Source organism: Lygodium microphyllum, chromosome 29 (assembly GCF_053477565.2).
Source record: "Lygodium microphyllum isolate KBCC chromosome 29, Lygodium_microphyllum_v1.1.10, whole genome shotgun sequence".
Taxonomy (NCBI): Eukaryota; Viridiplantae; Streptophyta; class Polypodiopsida; order Schizaeales; family Lygodiaceae; genus Lygodium; species Lygodium microphyllum.
This window is the reverse complement of record NC_141163.1, coordinates 85159749-85175977: the sequence shown is the minus strand read 5'-3', so window position 1 is coordinate 85175977 and position 16229 is coordinate 85159749. Positions and strand designations below refer to the sequence as shown.

The window sequence follows — 16229 nt, the reverse complement described above, 5'->3', positions numbered from 1 at the left end:
ATAGGGTTCTTCTATTTCTTTGTAAGAGAGTTCTTGTGGCTTACACAACTAAGAAGAGGAAAACTGTTTTCAGCCTCCACCCTTGTGTGTATTCCCCCATTGTGCAAGTAAGAAAGCTACAAGTGAGACTCCTTCCTTCTCTCCCACAATCTTGACATGGTATCAGAGCCTTGTTCGTGGTAAGGAGCTCAAGAAAGCAAGCCAAGCTTATGGTGTTCTGGTAAGAGGAGCAGTGTTGCTTTCATTTTCTGTTTTGGGAGCAGATCTCTGCAGGTAGCACAGCCGGAAATTGCAAGAGTGCATTGTCTCAGGTTGAGACGCCCTTCGCGGTGAAGCAAGAGGGCAGTATATGCTGCGGGAGAGGACCCTGTTTTTTTTATTTGAGGCCATTTTGGGGCCTGTTTTGGAGGCGAAAGTTTTCTGCACGCACTCAGGAAAAGGCCTAGTTTTATGTTGTGCAGCCACTATTCTACAGGTCGGTGAAAAGTTACTGTAGAAATTGCATCATATGCTTATGCGCAGAGACATTGGGAGTTTCAGAATCATCCTTGGTTCCTGTTTATGCAAAATCGTCACTAGGAAGTGACTGTGTGGTCAAATACCACTTTTGCCAGTTTTGCAGATTTACCCTTGTGAGGGTGAAGCTGTGTTTTTTGCAGTGACAGAATTTTTTGCAGTATTCTGTAATGGCATCTGATTCTCTTTCACAGATTGTCACTGAAAAGCTTGACAATAACAACTTCCAGGCATGGAAGTTTAGAATGACGAATTTCCTTATGGGAAAAGGATATTGGGAATTTGTTGCAGGAAATGAAGAAGAACCAGTTCTTCCTGATGTTCCAAATCAACAGCAAATGCAGGCATTCAAAGCATGGCATGAGAGAGCCATGAAAGTTATGTATTGGCTGTCTATCAGTATTTCAGACTCTATGATTGTGCATATTCAGGATGCAAGTACGCCAAAGGAGGCATGGGATACTTTGTCAAAAATGTATAACACAAATACGCAAGCCAGGAAAATGCAGCTCAAGCAAGAGTTGCATAATGTGCAAAGAGAAAGTATGAGCATCAACGACTACCACATGAAGGTGAAGAAGATTGCAGATGCACTTGCTTCCATTGGGTCGCCAGTGGAAGATGATGATTTAGTCTCAGTGACCTTGAATGGTCTAGGAAAGGATTATGCACAGTTCCAAACATCCATTTCCGTCCGTGAAAGATTTCCTGATTTTGAGGAGTTGATTGCTCTTCTAATTTTTGAGGAGCAGAGAAATGGTGGTGCATCTTCTTCAGGAGGAACTTCAAAAGAAGCTGTCTTCTACTCAAATGCTGGAAGAGGTAGAGGCAGAGGTAGAGGAGGCCGATTTGGAGGCTGTGGCAGAAATCAGAATATGCAGCAAACTCAAGAAAACCAGTCCTTTGGAGGAGGACGTGGTAACTCTAGAGGTAGGGGGAGCCAAAGAGGTCGTGGTGGATGGAAAAGAGGCCAAAATGCAAACAGTAATGTTGAATGCTACTACTGTGGTAAAATGGGTCATATGGCTAAAGACTGCTATAAAAAGCAGAATGACATCATGAATGGAAAACTGCAACAAGGGAATTATGCATCTTCTAGTAGACAGGGTGATGACAGAAATGAGCACTTGTTTATGGTGCAGCACATGAACAATTCTGTGACAAGTGCAGAAGAAAGCAATGATGTATGGTATGTTGACTCAGGTGCATCAAACCACATGACAGGTCATGCAGAATGGATGGAGGATGCAAGAAAAATAAAAAAACTAGGATTTGTGGAGCTGGTGATGATACTGCACATCCTATTGTGCAGATTGGAAAAATTCCCTTGTCTATGCAGGATGGGAAAAAGAAATACATGTCCGATGTATTTCATGTCCTGAATATCACCAAGAATCTGGTTTCTGTTGGTCAAATGGTTGAGCAGGGCTTGCAGGTCAGATTTAATCCTCATGGATGCTTTGTTGAGGATATGAAAAATAAAGGTCGCTTGATAGCAAAAGGAAAGAAGAAGGGCAGAATGTTTACATTGGATGCAGACATGTCTGAATTGAGTGCAGCAATGTTTGCACATGGGACCGGTGTAGTTGCAGATATTGATATCTGGCATAAACGCATTGGTCATGTTAATGTACAGCGACTTAAATCAATGCAAGCCCAAAATATTGTTGCAGGTTTGCCAAAATTCAAGGTTGCAGAAATGCATAAGGTATGTGAAGTCTGTCAGTTTGGAAAACAGGCAAGGAAACCATTTCCTAGACATGTTCAAGAGAGTAAGAAGCCATTGGAATTAATCCACTCTGATGTGTGGACAACTAAAGCTGCATCTCTTGGAGGCTGTCATTATTTTGTCAGTTTTATTGATGACTATAGCAAAAAAGTTTGGGTGTATTTTATGAAAAAGAAAAGTGAAGTTTTTGGGCATTTCAAAACTCTTAAAGTGATGGTTGAAAAAGAAACAGGCCTGCAGATAAAATGCCTAAGGTCAGATGGAGGGGGAGAGTACCTCTCAAATGAGTTTGCAAGGTTCCTACAGGAGCATGGCATAAAGCAGTAATATTCATGCAGTCATACCCCACAATAAAATGGAATTGCAGAAAGGAAAAACAGGCATATTGGAGAGGTATCTCGTGCCATGCTCAATGAAAAAGACTTGCCAGATTTTTATTGGGCTGAAGCAGTTGCTACAGCAGTCTACATAATGAACATGACTCCCACTGCAGCAATACATGGAATGACTCCAGAGGAGAGGTATACTGGTAGGAAACCAGATATTTCTCATTTGAAAATTTTTTGTTGCATTGCCTATGTACATGTGCCAGATGAGTTGAGATCCAAGTTGGATCCAAAAGCTGAGAAGTGCATCTTTATTGGTTACTCTCTGCAGCAAAAAGGGTATAGATGCTATAACCCTTCTACTCGTAAGTTTACAGTGAGCAGAGATGTTGTTTTTTATGAGATGAGTAGCTGGTATAAACCAGTAAATGTGATTGATAATGTAGATGCACAAAATGGTAATGTTGCACAGAATTCTCAGCAGCAGTCACAAGATATTAGTGGACCTGGAGCATCCTCTAGCAGTGGTTCACATTCTTCTCCATGGACAGACAGATTGAGATCAGGAGAATCTTCTCAAAGCAATGCAGATAGTGGTATGCAGGTATCACGAAAAGGAAAAGAGAAGGTAGATCAGCCCATGTTTGATGTGAATGCAGGTCACTCTTATGTGGATGGTGAATCCAGTGGCTCAGAACAGAGCATTGATGATGAGTTGGGTATTCCTTCTATTGTTACACCTGGAGTAAGGAAGACCAGGGATGTTTTGAGAGCACCTGGGAGTGAACCTACTTTGTGCAGGTCTATGAGAGCTAGGTATCCTATGGATAGGCTGAAATATGATGGATTTACAGCCATTCACTATGCATATATGGTCAAAGTGATACAGGAACCAGAACCCACTTCTTTTGAGTAAGCCATGGGAAAAGAAAAATGGGAGAAAGCCATGGATGAAGAAATGGATGCCTTGGAAGCAAATGCTACATGGGAATTGGTACCTTTGCCTAAAGGTAAAAATACAATTGGCTGTAAGTGGGTTTATAAGGTGAAGCACAATGTAGATGGTTCTGTGAACAGATACAAGGCAAGATTAGTAGTCAAGGGGTATGCACAAACATATGGCATTGATTATGAAGAAACATTTAGTCCGGTTGCAAGGATGGCAACCGTTAGAGCAGTCATTGCTACGGTTGCATCAAAGGGATGGTCTTTACATTAGATGGATGTAAAGAATGCCTTCTTACATGGTGATTTGTAAGAAGAGGTCTATATGGAGCAGCCACCAGGTTATGTGCATGATGTTCATCCTGAGTTTGTTTGCAGGTTGAAGAAAGCCTTGTATGGCTTGAAGCAAGCACCTAGAGCATGGTCTGACAAGATAGGACGGTATCTTGTCACTATTGGCTTTCAGATTTCCAAGGCAGATTTCTCACTTTATGTGAGAAAAACAGAGAAAGGTATTATGCTACTTGTCATTTATGTTGATGATTTGATTATGACAGGTGACAGTGATGAAGATATCCTTCATGTAAAAATGCTATTGAAGCAGAAGTTTGAGATGAAGGATTTGGGAGAGCTACGTTATTTCTTGAGCATTGAGGTGATTAGATCACCAAGTGGGATACAACTCTTGCAGAGGCAGTATGGATTGGACATGCTGTCCAAATATGGGATGACAAGTTGTAAGCCTATTTCAGTTCCTTTGGAGCAGAATGTGAAGCTGAGCACAGATGCAGGTGGGCTTCTAGAAGATCCTACTATGTACAGACGCATAGTAGGAAGTTTGATTTATATGACTATTACCAGGCCAGATTTGAGCTATGCTGTTGGATTGGTAAGTCAATTTATGCAGGCTCCAAGGAAACCACATTTGGATGCGGCTAGACGCATACTCAGGTATGTGAAGTCCACACTGCAGTATGGACTATTTTATGAGACTGGGGTTCAGATACAGTTGCATGGATACACTGATGCTGATTGGGCTGGTAGTATTTCTGATAGACGATCTACCAGTGGATATGTGTTCTCTTTTGGGAGTGCTGCAGTCACTTGGAGCAGCAAGAAACAGCCTACAGTTGCCTTGTCAAGCACAGAGGCTGAGTACAGGGGTGCAGCAATGGCTGCATGTGAGGTAGCTTGGTTGCATAAGCTACTTTATGATATGCATCAGTCTACAGATGGACCAGTTGTCATTTATTGTGACAACATGAGTAGTATACACTTGGTAAATAACCCAGTCTATCATGCTAGAACAAAGCACATTGAGGTGCATTATCACTATGTGCGAGAGAGGGTTTTACTAGGTCTTATTGATCTAGTTTATGTCAGCATAGAGGATCAGGTAGCTGACATATTCACGAAGGCATTGGGCGCAGAGAAGCTGCGCAAGTTCAGAGACCTGCTTGGTGTGCAGGAATTGGGATTGAGCTCGAGGGGGAGTGTTGAGATATCGAGCTCCACTCGTGATACGCCAGGGTGACCGTTGTGTATTTATGTCACCGACTTGTCAGTTGCAGACGCGATTGGTACACCGCCCATGAATAATAACTACATGATAGCTATCCTTATCTACTCTAGTTCGTGGCTCAGTTAGTATGCCACCTTAGTTAGTTGAGTTTGGTTTGAGACCCATATATAGGGTTCTTCTATTTCTTTTGTAAGAGAGTTTTTGTGGCTTACACAACTAAGAAGAGGAAAATTGTTTTCAGCCTCCACCCTTGTGTGTATTCCCCCATTGTGCAAGCAAGAAAGCTACAAGTGAGACTCCTTCCTTCTCTCCCACAATCTTGACAAGGTGGATGTTTTTTCTTGAGTGCTTCATGAAAACCTTGAAAGATTTTGTGAGGCAAAAAGCATGGCCTGAGGGAAGCATGGCTGAGGGTTGGTTAGTACAATCATCCCTTGTTTATATCTCTGAATATCTTGCTGAAGTGGACCCCTCTCAACCACGACTATGGAAAGACGATGAAGACTTGAGGATGACCTCTATAATACCTCAAGGAAAAGGAATGAGTAAAGTGCTAATAAAAGAAGAACTTCGTAAGTTAAATAATTTTTGTGTGCTCAATAGTGATGTAATGAGCAAATGGGTGACACTATATAATGAAGTAAGGGCAAGAAGAAAAAGCGAAAGACAAGCATTTCGCACTAGATATGGACGTAATGTCTCATTTCCAGATCATCTAAATGCACTCCCATGTCATATTGATATAGATTGGTTACATGAGGAAATGGAGAGAATGGAAAAAGAGGAGGAAATTAATATATCTCAAGAAGAGTGGGAACACGCACGAGGTTGCTTATCAAAGGTGAGACATACTATCAATTCTTTTGTTTCTAGTTATATTTTATATAATAAATTGACATGTTTGATCTTAATCTTTTACTACTAGTACACATTATTCAATGCTATTTGGTGTGAGGGTAAATATCTTCAAACTCAACGTATAGATGAAAAGAGAAATACCCAAGATTGTGGTGTCCTTGCTCACTTCGAGGATGCCAATGGTACCATGAAAGGTTATTGTGCCTTGATCCAAGATATTCTGAAGCTTGACTTCAGATGATTCTTTATATATGTACTGGATGTGAAGTGGTTTAAAGAAGTGGTAACAAATGGTGAGCATTGCACAATCAGATGTCATCCAAGTGGTTTTGTAGTCATTGACTCTACAAAATTTCACCAAAACAAGAATGACACATTAGTACTACCTCAACAATACGAGTAGGTATATATGTAAAAGCTAAATTTTTTATATGTATACATGTGATACATATACACAATATAATAAGACGTTGCATTACAAGACTCATAAACCAGAAAGAGATGGTTTATTTTACGAAAGAATATTTGGTCCCACAAAGAGTGGAGTATGTGCTTGCGGAAACTACCGATCCTTTGATAATGAGGAAGAATCCTCCAATTTTTGCAAAATTTAAGTTTCTTGCTTTTGTTTTTCAAATATAGGTTATGTATCATCCAATGGTAAAAAATAACCGATGGTGGTATGTCATCCCTATATCTAATCGTTTAAAATCAATATATGGTAATATTACCGCATAGAGATAGCAGATGGCAATCCAATAATTAATGATGATGTACATGATGATACCATAATGGATGATATACATAATATAGTACAAGATGAACCTCGCGAGGATGTCCAAGGAAACGTAGAAGAGGACAATAATGTGGTTGATGATGATGAAGTTATTGAGCAATATAGCAACACATCTGATAGTGGGATAGACTTATTTGTTTTGTTACCTCTTGGTAACATAGACCTAGAAGTAGATAGTTTAGCAAGGGCTGATCTCATTGAAGATGAGATGGATCATTCACTGTAACATACTTAATTTGCTTAATGATTCAATGTGTATTCTTAATTCTATGAAAAATATCATACGCACATGTGCATACTCAAGAATCAATAGTCAAGTTTAAAGCTAACTTGAATTTTCCATAATAAAAAGGAAGTATTTTTTATGATCTTCTTCAAGTAGAGAAATTACGAGATACATGCAATGCTTACTACTAATTGTATAATAAGGTTTGTGTCGCTTGCCGCTAATTAGTTATATCAGGCTTGTCAACAACTGGAGGAACTGCCATTCATTAGAGAGTAATGTAAAAATAATTATTAACTCTTTTTTTCTTATTATATTAAGTCCAATTTCAAGTGGTTTAATAATTACGCGTCTGAAAACGCATCTACACTATAATAAAAACGAGGCATAGACGCGCATGTTAGACGCACAAAGTCGGGCGCGTCTATCACAACATCTATATACACGTGTAAACGTGCGTGTAAATAGATGCACACTTTGCGTCTATATATCTGCGCAAATAGACGCGCTTATACACACAAAAATAGATGCACACGTCAAAATTCAAATCATACTTAAATCATTTCTTTTCAAACTACGCCTTTCCTTTCCTACATTTTTTACGGTTCTGAAGCTTGATTTTAGCCGACATGCAGTCTCTTTATGCCTCACCTAGTCTCTTCATGCCTCACCTCCTCATGACTAACCTCTTCTTTCATTTCAAACACACAAGAAGGGAAAAAGGAAAGCCAAGGAGAGGAAGAAAGAGAGAATAAGAGAGAGGAGAACAAGAAGAAGCAGCAAGCAAGTAAGCAACCATCAAGGGAGGGTAACTTACCAAGGAGAGGAAGAAGGAGAAGGAAGAAGCGCCACCACCCGCCACACCAAACACCCAAGGTGAGTCTCTCTCTCTCTCTCTCTCTCTCTCTCTCTCTCTCTCTCTCTCTCTCTCTCTCTCTCTCTCTCTCTCTCTCTCTCTCTCTCTCTATCTTCCTCTCTCTGCTCTGTTTGTGTATTTAGGATTTGTGATTCCATTGTGTATTGTATTTTGTAAATCAATAATGGCGGTCGTCCGCTAAAATCAGCTGACCGAGCGCATCTGATAGCGCGTCTACATCTCAGTATAGGCGCACATATAGACGCGAAAAATGTTTCTCTGGGGGCGTGTCTTTGAGTGCATGTGAGGGCGCGTGTGCTCTACAGTGTACACGCGACGATACACGCGCTGACAGACGCCCGCAGAGACGCAGGTATAGACATGCACAGAGACACAGGTATAGACGATGTATGTAATATATTTTATCTACACAGGGTAATATGATTTTTCTTGTGTAGATATGGAATCCTGGATCCTCCAGCACCCCATTCAACAAGGAGCAATTCATGGGGGAGATGACCAATTATCTTGGTCGCCCTCCCACTGCTGCAGATGAGGTTTTCAGTGTGATGTCTGGGACACCTATCACATCTTTGCCTACACAGGGATCAGCTAAGGTACATGGATCGGTCGAAGCATGTACATCTGCAGAGGCACGTGTATCGAGTGAGGTAGAGGGTAGTGCACGTCGAGGGAGGAGGGAGAGTGGTGCGGGAGGATGAGGAGGTCGAGGGCTTTGTGGGGGTTGCCTAGGTGGTGGCTCTCGATCACTCTTACCGAAAAATGAGAGAGGTGAGCCTCCACAAATGTACTACTCTATCACTAATGTTGGTGGTATCTTGCATGACTTTGAGAGGAGGGAAGTGATAGCCTACTTGAGGAGTGTGGTGCATGCCACATACAAAGATTGCATGATTCCCTTCAAGCACCAAAAAAATGGTTTGTGGCAAGAGGTGCTATGGGTAGTACATAAAAGGTACCCTAATCCTGAGAATTCACGATTCTCAGATGATTGGGGACGGTCAAAGGTGAGAGACGTGCTTCATAACAAGAGGTCTCACCTTATAACGCGCGCCAAGGAGTCATTGCGGAGACAAGAGCAGGGGCGCCCTGGATATGGCCAACCACCCAATTGCCACCGCAAGGAGTGGAAAGAGGCCAAGAAGAGAGCAACAGAGAAAATGACAAGTCGCCAGCATGCAGAGGCGCGACGTATCCAGATGGCAACCATGGGATCGCCGCATTATGGATCGGGTGGCAGGGAGTCATGGGAGGCTGAGTTTGTAAGTATTATTTGATTTCTTTTTTTAAATTAAATTTTATAATTTGTTTCACTTCATTATGTAGTGTGCTTTAATACGTTGTATGTTCAAATTGTTTTGTAGTTCCATATCGTTGGTAGGATGCCTACTTCTAGAGAGGTAGGCTACCATCGAGGTCATAACCGGGTGTCCACTCGGCAGCATTTCTAGAGGAGGGACTCATCAGGAAGGAGCAATATAATCGCACCATGAGGATTCCACCACCAGAAGAGGTATGTTTTATTTTTTACATGAAAAGTATAGATAACTCTAATTTATTGTTTGTAATGGTATTTATATACCTTAATCCTTTGTGTAGGCGAACCCTGATGCAGTTGAGGATAGTGAAGGGGGGACTAGCAGTAGCAGTGGCGGCAATGGCAGTGGCACAAGCAGCGGTGGTGGTAGCGATGATGATGCCTCTTCTGAGGAGATATAGAGGAGCCCCATGCATGCATGCCTCCCCTTGGCTTGTAATTTTCATTTTTGATATGTATTACTTTCAGCTAGTGCTTGCAACCATGACGTCACAAGCACTAGAACTCATAATGTAAAAATGTTTCATCTATATATATGAAATTTCGTGTGCAACAAACATTGTTTTGTTTTCAGTATCCAATCTTCGAAATAATCTTTCTCTGTTTTCCCTAAGCATACAATTTGATGTTGATGGGGGGGAAAAAACCAGATGCTCTCTGGTTTTTTTTTCATACCTCTGTTTTGCGCGTCTATTAGCGCGTCTAAATTGTAGGATAAATGCGCGCCTATTCTCGTCAAAAACTTTCAGAGTAAATGCGGTTTTAGACGTGTAGATACACACGTGTATAGATGTACAATATGAATATGTCCACTTTTTTATAAATATGATTATATATTTACGTAGCGCGTTTATACGTGCCTCTATAGGCACGTCTACGTGTGCGTGTAACTCTGATCATAAGCGCGCTTTTAGACGCAATTTTGTAGACACGCAAATAGACACGTTAATAAACGCGCCCGACATTTTTTTTCACAATTCAAATATTGCGTCTACAAGCACGTCTATGAAGCCTTTTTGTTGTAGTGCTATATTTGCGTCTATCTGCATGGATATATAGACGCAAAATTTGCGTCTATTTACACGCTCTTTTACATGCGCATATAGACGCAATGATAGACGCGCCCGACTTTACACGTTTAACATGCGCGTCTATGACTTGTTTCTGTTGTGGTGATAGCATAATCCACTCCCAATAAAGATTGTGATAGGGATCCACTTGTAGTTTTCTATGTCAAAACTATTATATAATGTAATATTTCTAATATAAGAGCACGGATGTGTAGGTCATGGTGTTATCATTGTTGCAAGTAGTAGAAGAGTAGACAAAAAATGCAAGTAGAACAAGCTTAAACCCTAAATGTATAGAGAAAAGAACTTGCAAATACTACTCACAAAAGAATGATGGATAATAGTGAAGAGAAATGGCTCTTCTTTGAAGAGAAAGTTCTTTCTTCATTAAATGAGAGCCACACTTTCAAAGGGGATTATATATATTAGATCATAGATCATATCTCTACCTAAAAATGCTTCTTCCATATACACTTTCTCATCTTATTCACACTCAATAATGTTTTGGGTTTTAGGGGGGTAAGGGGAGGGAAGTCACTCATAAATATTTAAGTCTAGTATTAGTGTAAAATAAGATGACATTTTCTTTGTCTTGGTGGGTGTTAATACAATATTTTATAAATACATAATAATATTTTATAAATACATAATAACATTTTCTTTGTATTGGTTTAATTTTAATAATAAAATATTTTATAAATACATAATATTATATATTATACTTAAGATATCTAATCATTATTATGAAATTTACGCTTGGAATTATGCTAATGTCCAATGCTACCCAAAGCCACCTCTACCTGCTCTACATATCAATTGAAGCATTCACAATTGTTTATAAATAAAATAAATAAACAATAGCGAATACCTAGCAATCTTCAACTACAAATAATTAAAATAGGTTGGAACACTATCCTAACCTTAATTTAATTCGAGTGCGCACTCTAAACTCGTAAAAGCTTAATTAATTAATATCAATTTTGGAAAATCGCCCACCGTGGAATCACCCATGTGCACATTAATTAATAAAATGCTCGAGAAAAATAGGCATCCTTGTCAACTTCTTGTACGAGGAATCCACCTCATGTACGAGCCCCGGTCAACAAATAAATTTTACTGAATTCATCGTAAAATCTCACGGAATCCACTGTGACTATGCCTCTTGGCATCATATCTCTAGGGTGGGATAGCAATTGTCCACAATTGCTATTAGCTGATCAATGTGGAGCTAGCAATGTAGGGTAAGCACTAAGGGCGTGGGTGGTCATCCGTTGCACGTTTTCAACAGAATGAGTTTTTTTTTTTTTCCCTGAATTTTACCAAGTATCTAGTATAGGACAATGAATCAATCGGAGTCTAAATATTAGCAAACAATTGATTCTAATAAGATTTAAAAGAACTAGTGTTAGTGCCATAAATGTCTTTCATGGGAGTAAGAGAGCCAAAAGATAAGACATAAATATTATGAATGCTAGGTCTCATACTCAAAGCAGCGACAATAACAAATAAAATTGTTATTCTAATTTAGTGGTAAGTAAAAATTAAACTAATAATTCTAGAAAAAAAATAGTAAAAGACTTACCTATCTTACCTTGATTGGAGATCTCTATCTTTACTAGAAAGCGTGAATTCACAACTAAACTAGGAAGTGAGAGCCACACTTTCAAAGGGGATTATATATATTAGATCATAGATCATATCTCTACCTAAAAATGCTTCTCCCATATACACTTTCTCATCTTATTCACACTCAATAATTTTTGGGGTTTTAGGGGGGTAAGGGGAGGGAAGTCACTCATAAATATTTAAGTCTAGTATTAGTGTAAAATAAAATGACATTTTCTTTGTCTTGGTGGGTGTTGTGGGGCGGGGGGGGGGGGGGGGGGGGGGGGGGGGGGGGGGGGGTGAGAGGGAGAGTAGGAATACAACTTGGCCCTTTTGTAATGGGTGGAAATGTTGGCATAACATATCTAGATCAAATTCAATGTGTCAAAGAAACATTAACATAGCTAACCTAGATATTTAGGTGGTGATCAGATGAGATATTTATAGGTGCGATCACTTTAATAGGTGTATGTACCTCTAGTAGCTCCTGGCATTCACTATTGTTTGTATATATGTGTGTGCTCTTTAATATATCATATAAGTTTAGAGTATTGCTCATTTATGTGTGTCAATCTGATTGTCATCCATCTCTGTTCTCTCATCCCAATAGAGTTTGCTTTTATAACACATGGTTGCTCTAGTTTTTGTTACATAGAGGGGGACTTGAAAAGATGGTGAGGATGATAGTTGCAACAACCCATGAAAGGATCATACCATAGCAGGTGCGGGGGACATCATGGATACAAAAGAAACATGGAGTTGGTGCATACGTGCTCTCTAGTTTTCGTTACAAATGGGGACAATACTAAGTCGCAATCAATGGGGATGTAAGGAACACTCCATGCACATGATTTCCTCCATAGAATCATGATGGCTTTGAACAATACATGATTTCCTCCATAGAACCATGATGGCTTTGAACAATACATAATGTTAAGGGCTCATGTGTACTGCAATATAGAGGAACTTTAAGCAAAACTAAAGAAAGGTCTTGGATGTTGCACGCAATAAGTGAGCTAATTTATTATGACAAGCTTGGTATTATTACAATGAAGTTGGAGGAGTTTATGGTGTATAAGTTGGACCATATATTGATCTGCATCTACTGTAAGTTTATTGCGTATCAGTTGGACCATATGTATTCTGCATATATTATAGTTGGATCATGAAGCAAGTAATTAAGCGGCGGCATGGTTGCGATCAGCTTCTTGCGTGAGGGATGCATATTCGATGGCGAATATTATCCAAAGTATCAACCGTTGGTAGCAAGGGCTTGCAAGCGCTCAAAGGAGCCATTGAAGACGTCTTGGTCACCAGGGAAGGTGCCACTATCTGCATACTGCCAGAAGGTGTAGATGCCCCAGTTGTAAGGGAAGGAGTTGACGGAGCTGCAGTAACAGGCGATCCAGAAAGGGCAAGTGGAGCTGAAGTCGCCGTAGGTACCCACGCATTGGTTGTACCAGCTGGCAGTGCTGTAGATGACCGGGTAGACTCCCGTGAGGCTATTGTAAGTGTTCACGAAGTCTTGGATCCACGCCCCCATGGCGGCCGGCGATAGGCCGTAACATGTATCGCCTGTATGGACGTGGGTATGGATAGTTAGTGAGCATGAATACATAATTAATATATAGATAGATAGATAGTTTTTAGACAGTCGATCACTACACAGACAGTCGCTCCAGATAGATAGTTACGTAGACAGGTAGTAGAATGTAGACAGTTACATAGATAGATAGATAGATAGATCATGAATACACACACCGTCAGTGAAATTATAGATGGTCATGACCGAATTGATACGTAATCATGAAGCTTGCCTGAAGGGTTGTATTCTATGTCCAGTGCCCCCGGGAGTGTCTTCCCGTCGCTCGACCACCCTCCCCCATTGCTCACAAAGTAACTGGCTTGACTTGCGCCGCTCGAGACATCCGGCCGCCCAAAGTGGTATGCCCCCCGTATCATGCCCACATTATAGGAACCATCGTATTGCTGTGCAAAATAAGGGTTGGTGTAGTCTGCCTCGTCATGCCAAGAAATGAAGACGTTTTACCGTCGGACAACATGACAAAGATGCTAAGTGTACGATTTCACAAACCTCTTTCCTTTGATAAACTGCCATTTTGTAGGTTAATTAATCAAATTATGGCGTCCTCACATTAATAAAGAAACTGGCTAGATTTAGTTGCTCAGTGATCTCTATGGCTAGACTCACAATTAGCATTTCGTCACATTAGGGCCCCATTAGGGGTTGTTGTTTCTTTGCCCTAATAGATAAATCCATCACAATCACTAGCATTAGTACGCACAATATTGATGTTTGGCTAGAGCTCACCCGTAACATAAGGGGTTTGTTCATACCTCCTCTACGCCATCATGCCAAACATTAACACTTTATCTATGACTAATTTTGTGGATGTATAAAAGGATAGCATTTAGGGACACTCTTGCATCACTTTTGATTGCTCCAAATACCTCAAACCCACAGGCTTAAATTTTCCTAGCACAAAAGCACAATACATGGCAAACGGACGATTGCTTCAAAATTACCCTTTTTTGGTTAGCGTAAACCTCATGTTTATGTTAATGAACGCTTGTGAGGACAAACACCCAAGCACGTCAATCACACATACAGAGAGAAGAAAGAAGGGAGCATGTGTTATTAGTTGCTTTTACCTTCTCCCTCTGTGGCTTTGATGTAAGCAAATCTTGCACCATTACCATATGCAGTCTGCCAGTCCACATTTCCTTGATATGCACTCACATCCATGCCTTGGACTCCGCTTTGAAGTAATCGTCGAGTTGTAATGCCTCCTTTGCTAACGTCTTGTGTAGCACTAATAAGGTGACTAATTGAAGGAATCCATAACATAATAAATTTGAGTGTATTGACATAGTTGGTGTTCACCTTCTTCATCTTTATGGTCCTGATCCTACAAAAAGCAACACCTATTTCAAACGGCCCTTTTCCAAGTACAAAGAATACCATGTAATATTGTCTCTTGATTTGCAATTCTCTCTTGTGCATAAATATTCACTCTTGAGCATTGATGTTCTCTTGATATAAACGATACATTAGAGATATTCTGTTATGAATATAAGTCAATGTTTAGTAAGGAGAAGAGGAGGGTTATCCCATGGTTGGCAACTCTTAATTGGAATAAGATGATTATAACATCATTCAACTAAGTGTAGCATCTATATCGACAAGAATTAAAGTTACCAAGAAAATAACATTTAATTTCTCATAATCACAAAAAGAGCTTTACGTGAAACGTGCATGATGCTCAAATGTTTGCATACACATAAGGCTACTTACATTGTTATGTGCTTTAATTGGAAACATTTAATGATTATATATGTATTCAAACATAGCACCATCAATATAGCATGATTGTGTCAAGAAGGGAGTCAGGCGTATTGACCTAGACTATATATAGTATTGAGAAAGATAGATGCTAAGAGTATTGCTCTCTAGTTGAGGATGAGTTTAAGAACGTATGGATGCTAAGAGTGATACTCAAAGGCCCAATAATACTTGATAAAGATAGTGTTTAGAGAAGTAAGTTTCAACAAGAAGTAGATGTGGTGAACTTGTGGATTATGTAGAAGGATCAGAAATACTTACAAGTCTAAACACTTATTAATGTGGAGTACGTTTACAATAGACAGCCTGACGAGTGTTAACGCTGAATTGAGATTGCGTAGATGGATGAGAGAGAGAGAGAGAGAGAGAGAGAGAGAGAGAGAGAGATCACCAAACGATTGCTAGAGAGAGCGCCTTGCTGATGACGGGCTGCAGACTACCAGTATGTGCTTGCCTAGCCATATATATATGTGGATTTTGAGAAAGAGAGAGAGAGAGAGAGAGAGAGAGACGGGGGGGGGGGTTGCATGCCGGGTGAGGGCGGCAATGGGTTATTGACCCAGTCAAAAGCTTCCACGTGGCCTTTTCTCAGCGGTTAGTCTTCAAGCAGATGTCAACAAAAAGTCGCTGGTCTTCCTGATGAGCAGGGAGGTTGTCACCGAAAGTCGTTGGTATTTCTTACATTAATCAGTTATGGATATCATCGATATAGTAATATTCACATATTTGACGATAAGCCTGGGATTTTCGGCTAATGCCAGCGCACGCTCATTATCCATCCCCTTTTCAAAGCGAAAGTCATAAGAACGGCCAGGTAACATTTCCGTAATGCCCGACCCGAGATTCGGATTATCAACCTCATATTTCCATGTCCCCAAAACGGTGGGCAATATCAAGACCCGATATGTATAGAAATATTTAAATTATCAACATTATATTTACATGTCCCAAAGACGGTGGGCCATCTCAAGACCAGATATGTTTAGATTAACTTCCTAAGTAAGAAGCTTGCAAACCGGCTTGAAGGCCTCATCTTTAGTAGACATCTCCTTCGAGCAAGGTTTGAGTTGAGCTCAA

The 16229-nt window shown here is 40.2% G+C and overlaps 1 protein-coding gene across 3 annotated transcripts; it reads right to left on the bottom strand.

Annotated features, from left to right (window-relative positions):
• Nucleotides 1–12384: 12384 nt before the first annotated feature.
• Nucleotides 12385–15616, bottom strand: LOC148010864 (N,O-diacetylmuramidase-like). 3 transcript variants are annotated; one of them, XM_087671741.1, is made up of 4 exons: nt 15544–15616; nt 14462–14712; nt 13606–13803; nt 12385–13363 (listed from the first exon to the last, which is right to left on the bottom strand). In XM_087671741.1, the coding sequence occupies exons 1-4, from the start codon at nt 15612–15614 to the stop codon at nt 13041–13043; spliced, it is 843 nt and encodes a 280-aa protein (XP_087527867.1). In that variant the 5' UTR covers nt 15615–15616; the 3' UTR covers nt 12385–13040. The 3 variants fall into 3 exon arrangements, with proteins under 3 accessions (XP_087527867.1, XP_087527869.1, XP_087527870.1); XM_087671743.1 differs by having other exon boundaries at nt 14462–14718; nt 15544–15595; XM_087671744.1 differs by lacking the exon at nt 15544–15616 and adding an exon at nt 15414–15533 and having other exon boundaries at nt 14462–14718.
• Nucleotides 15617–16229: the final 613 nt, after the last annotated feature.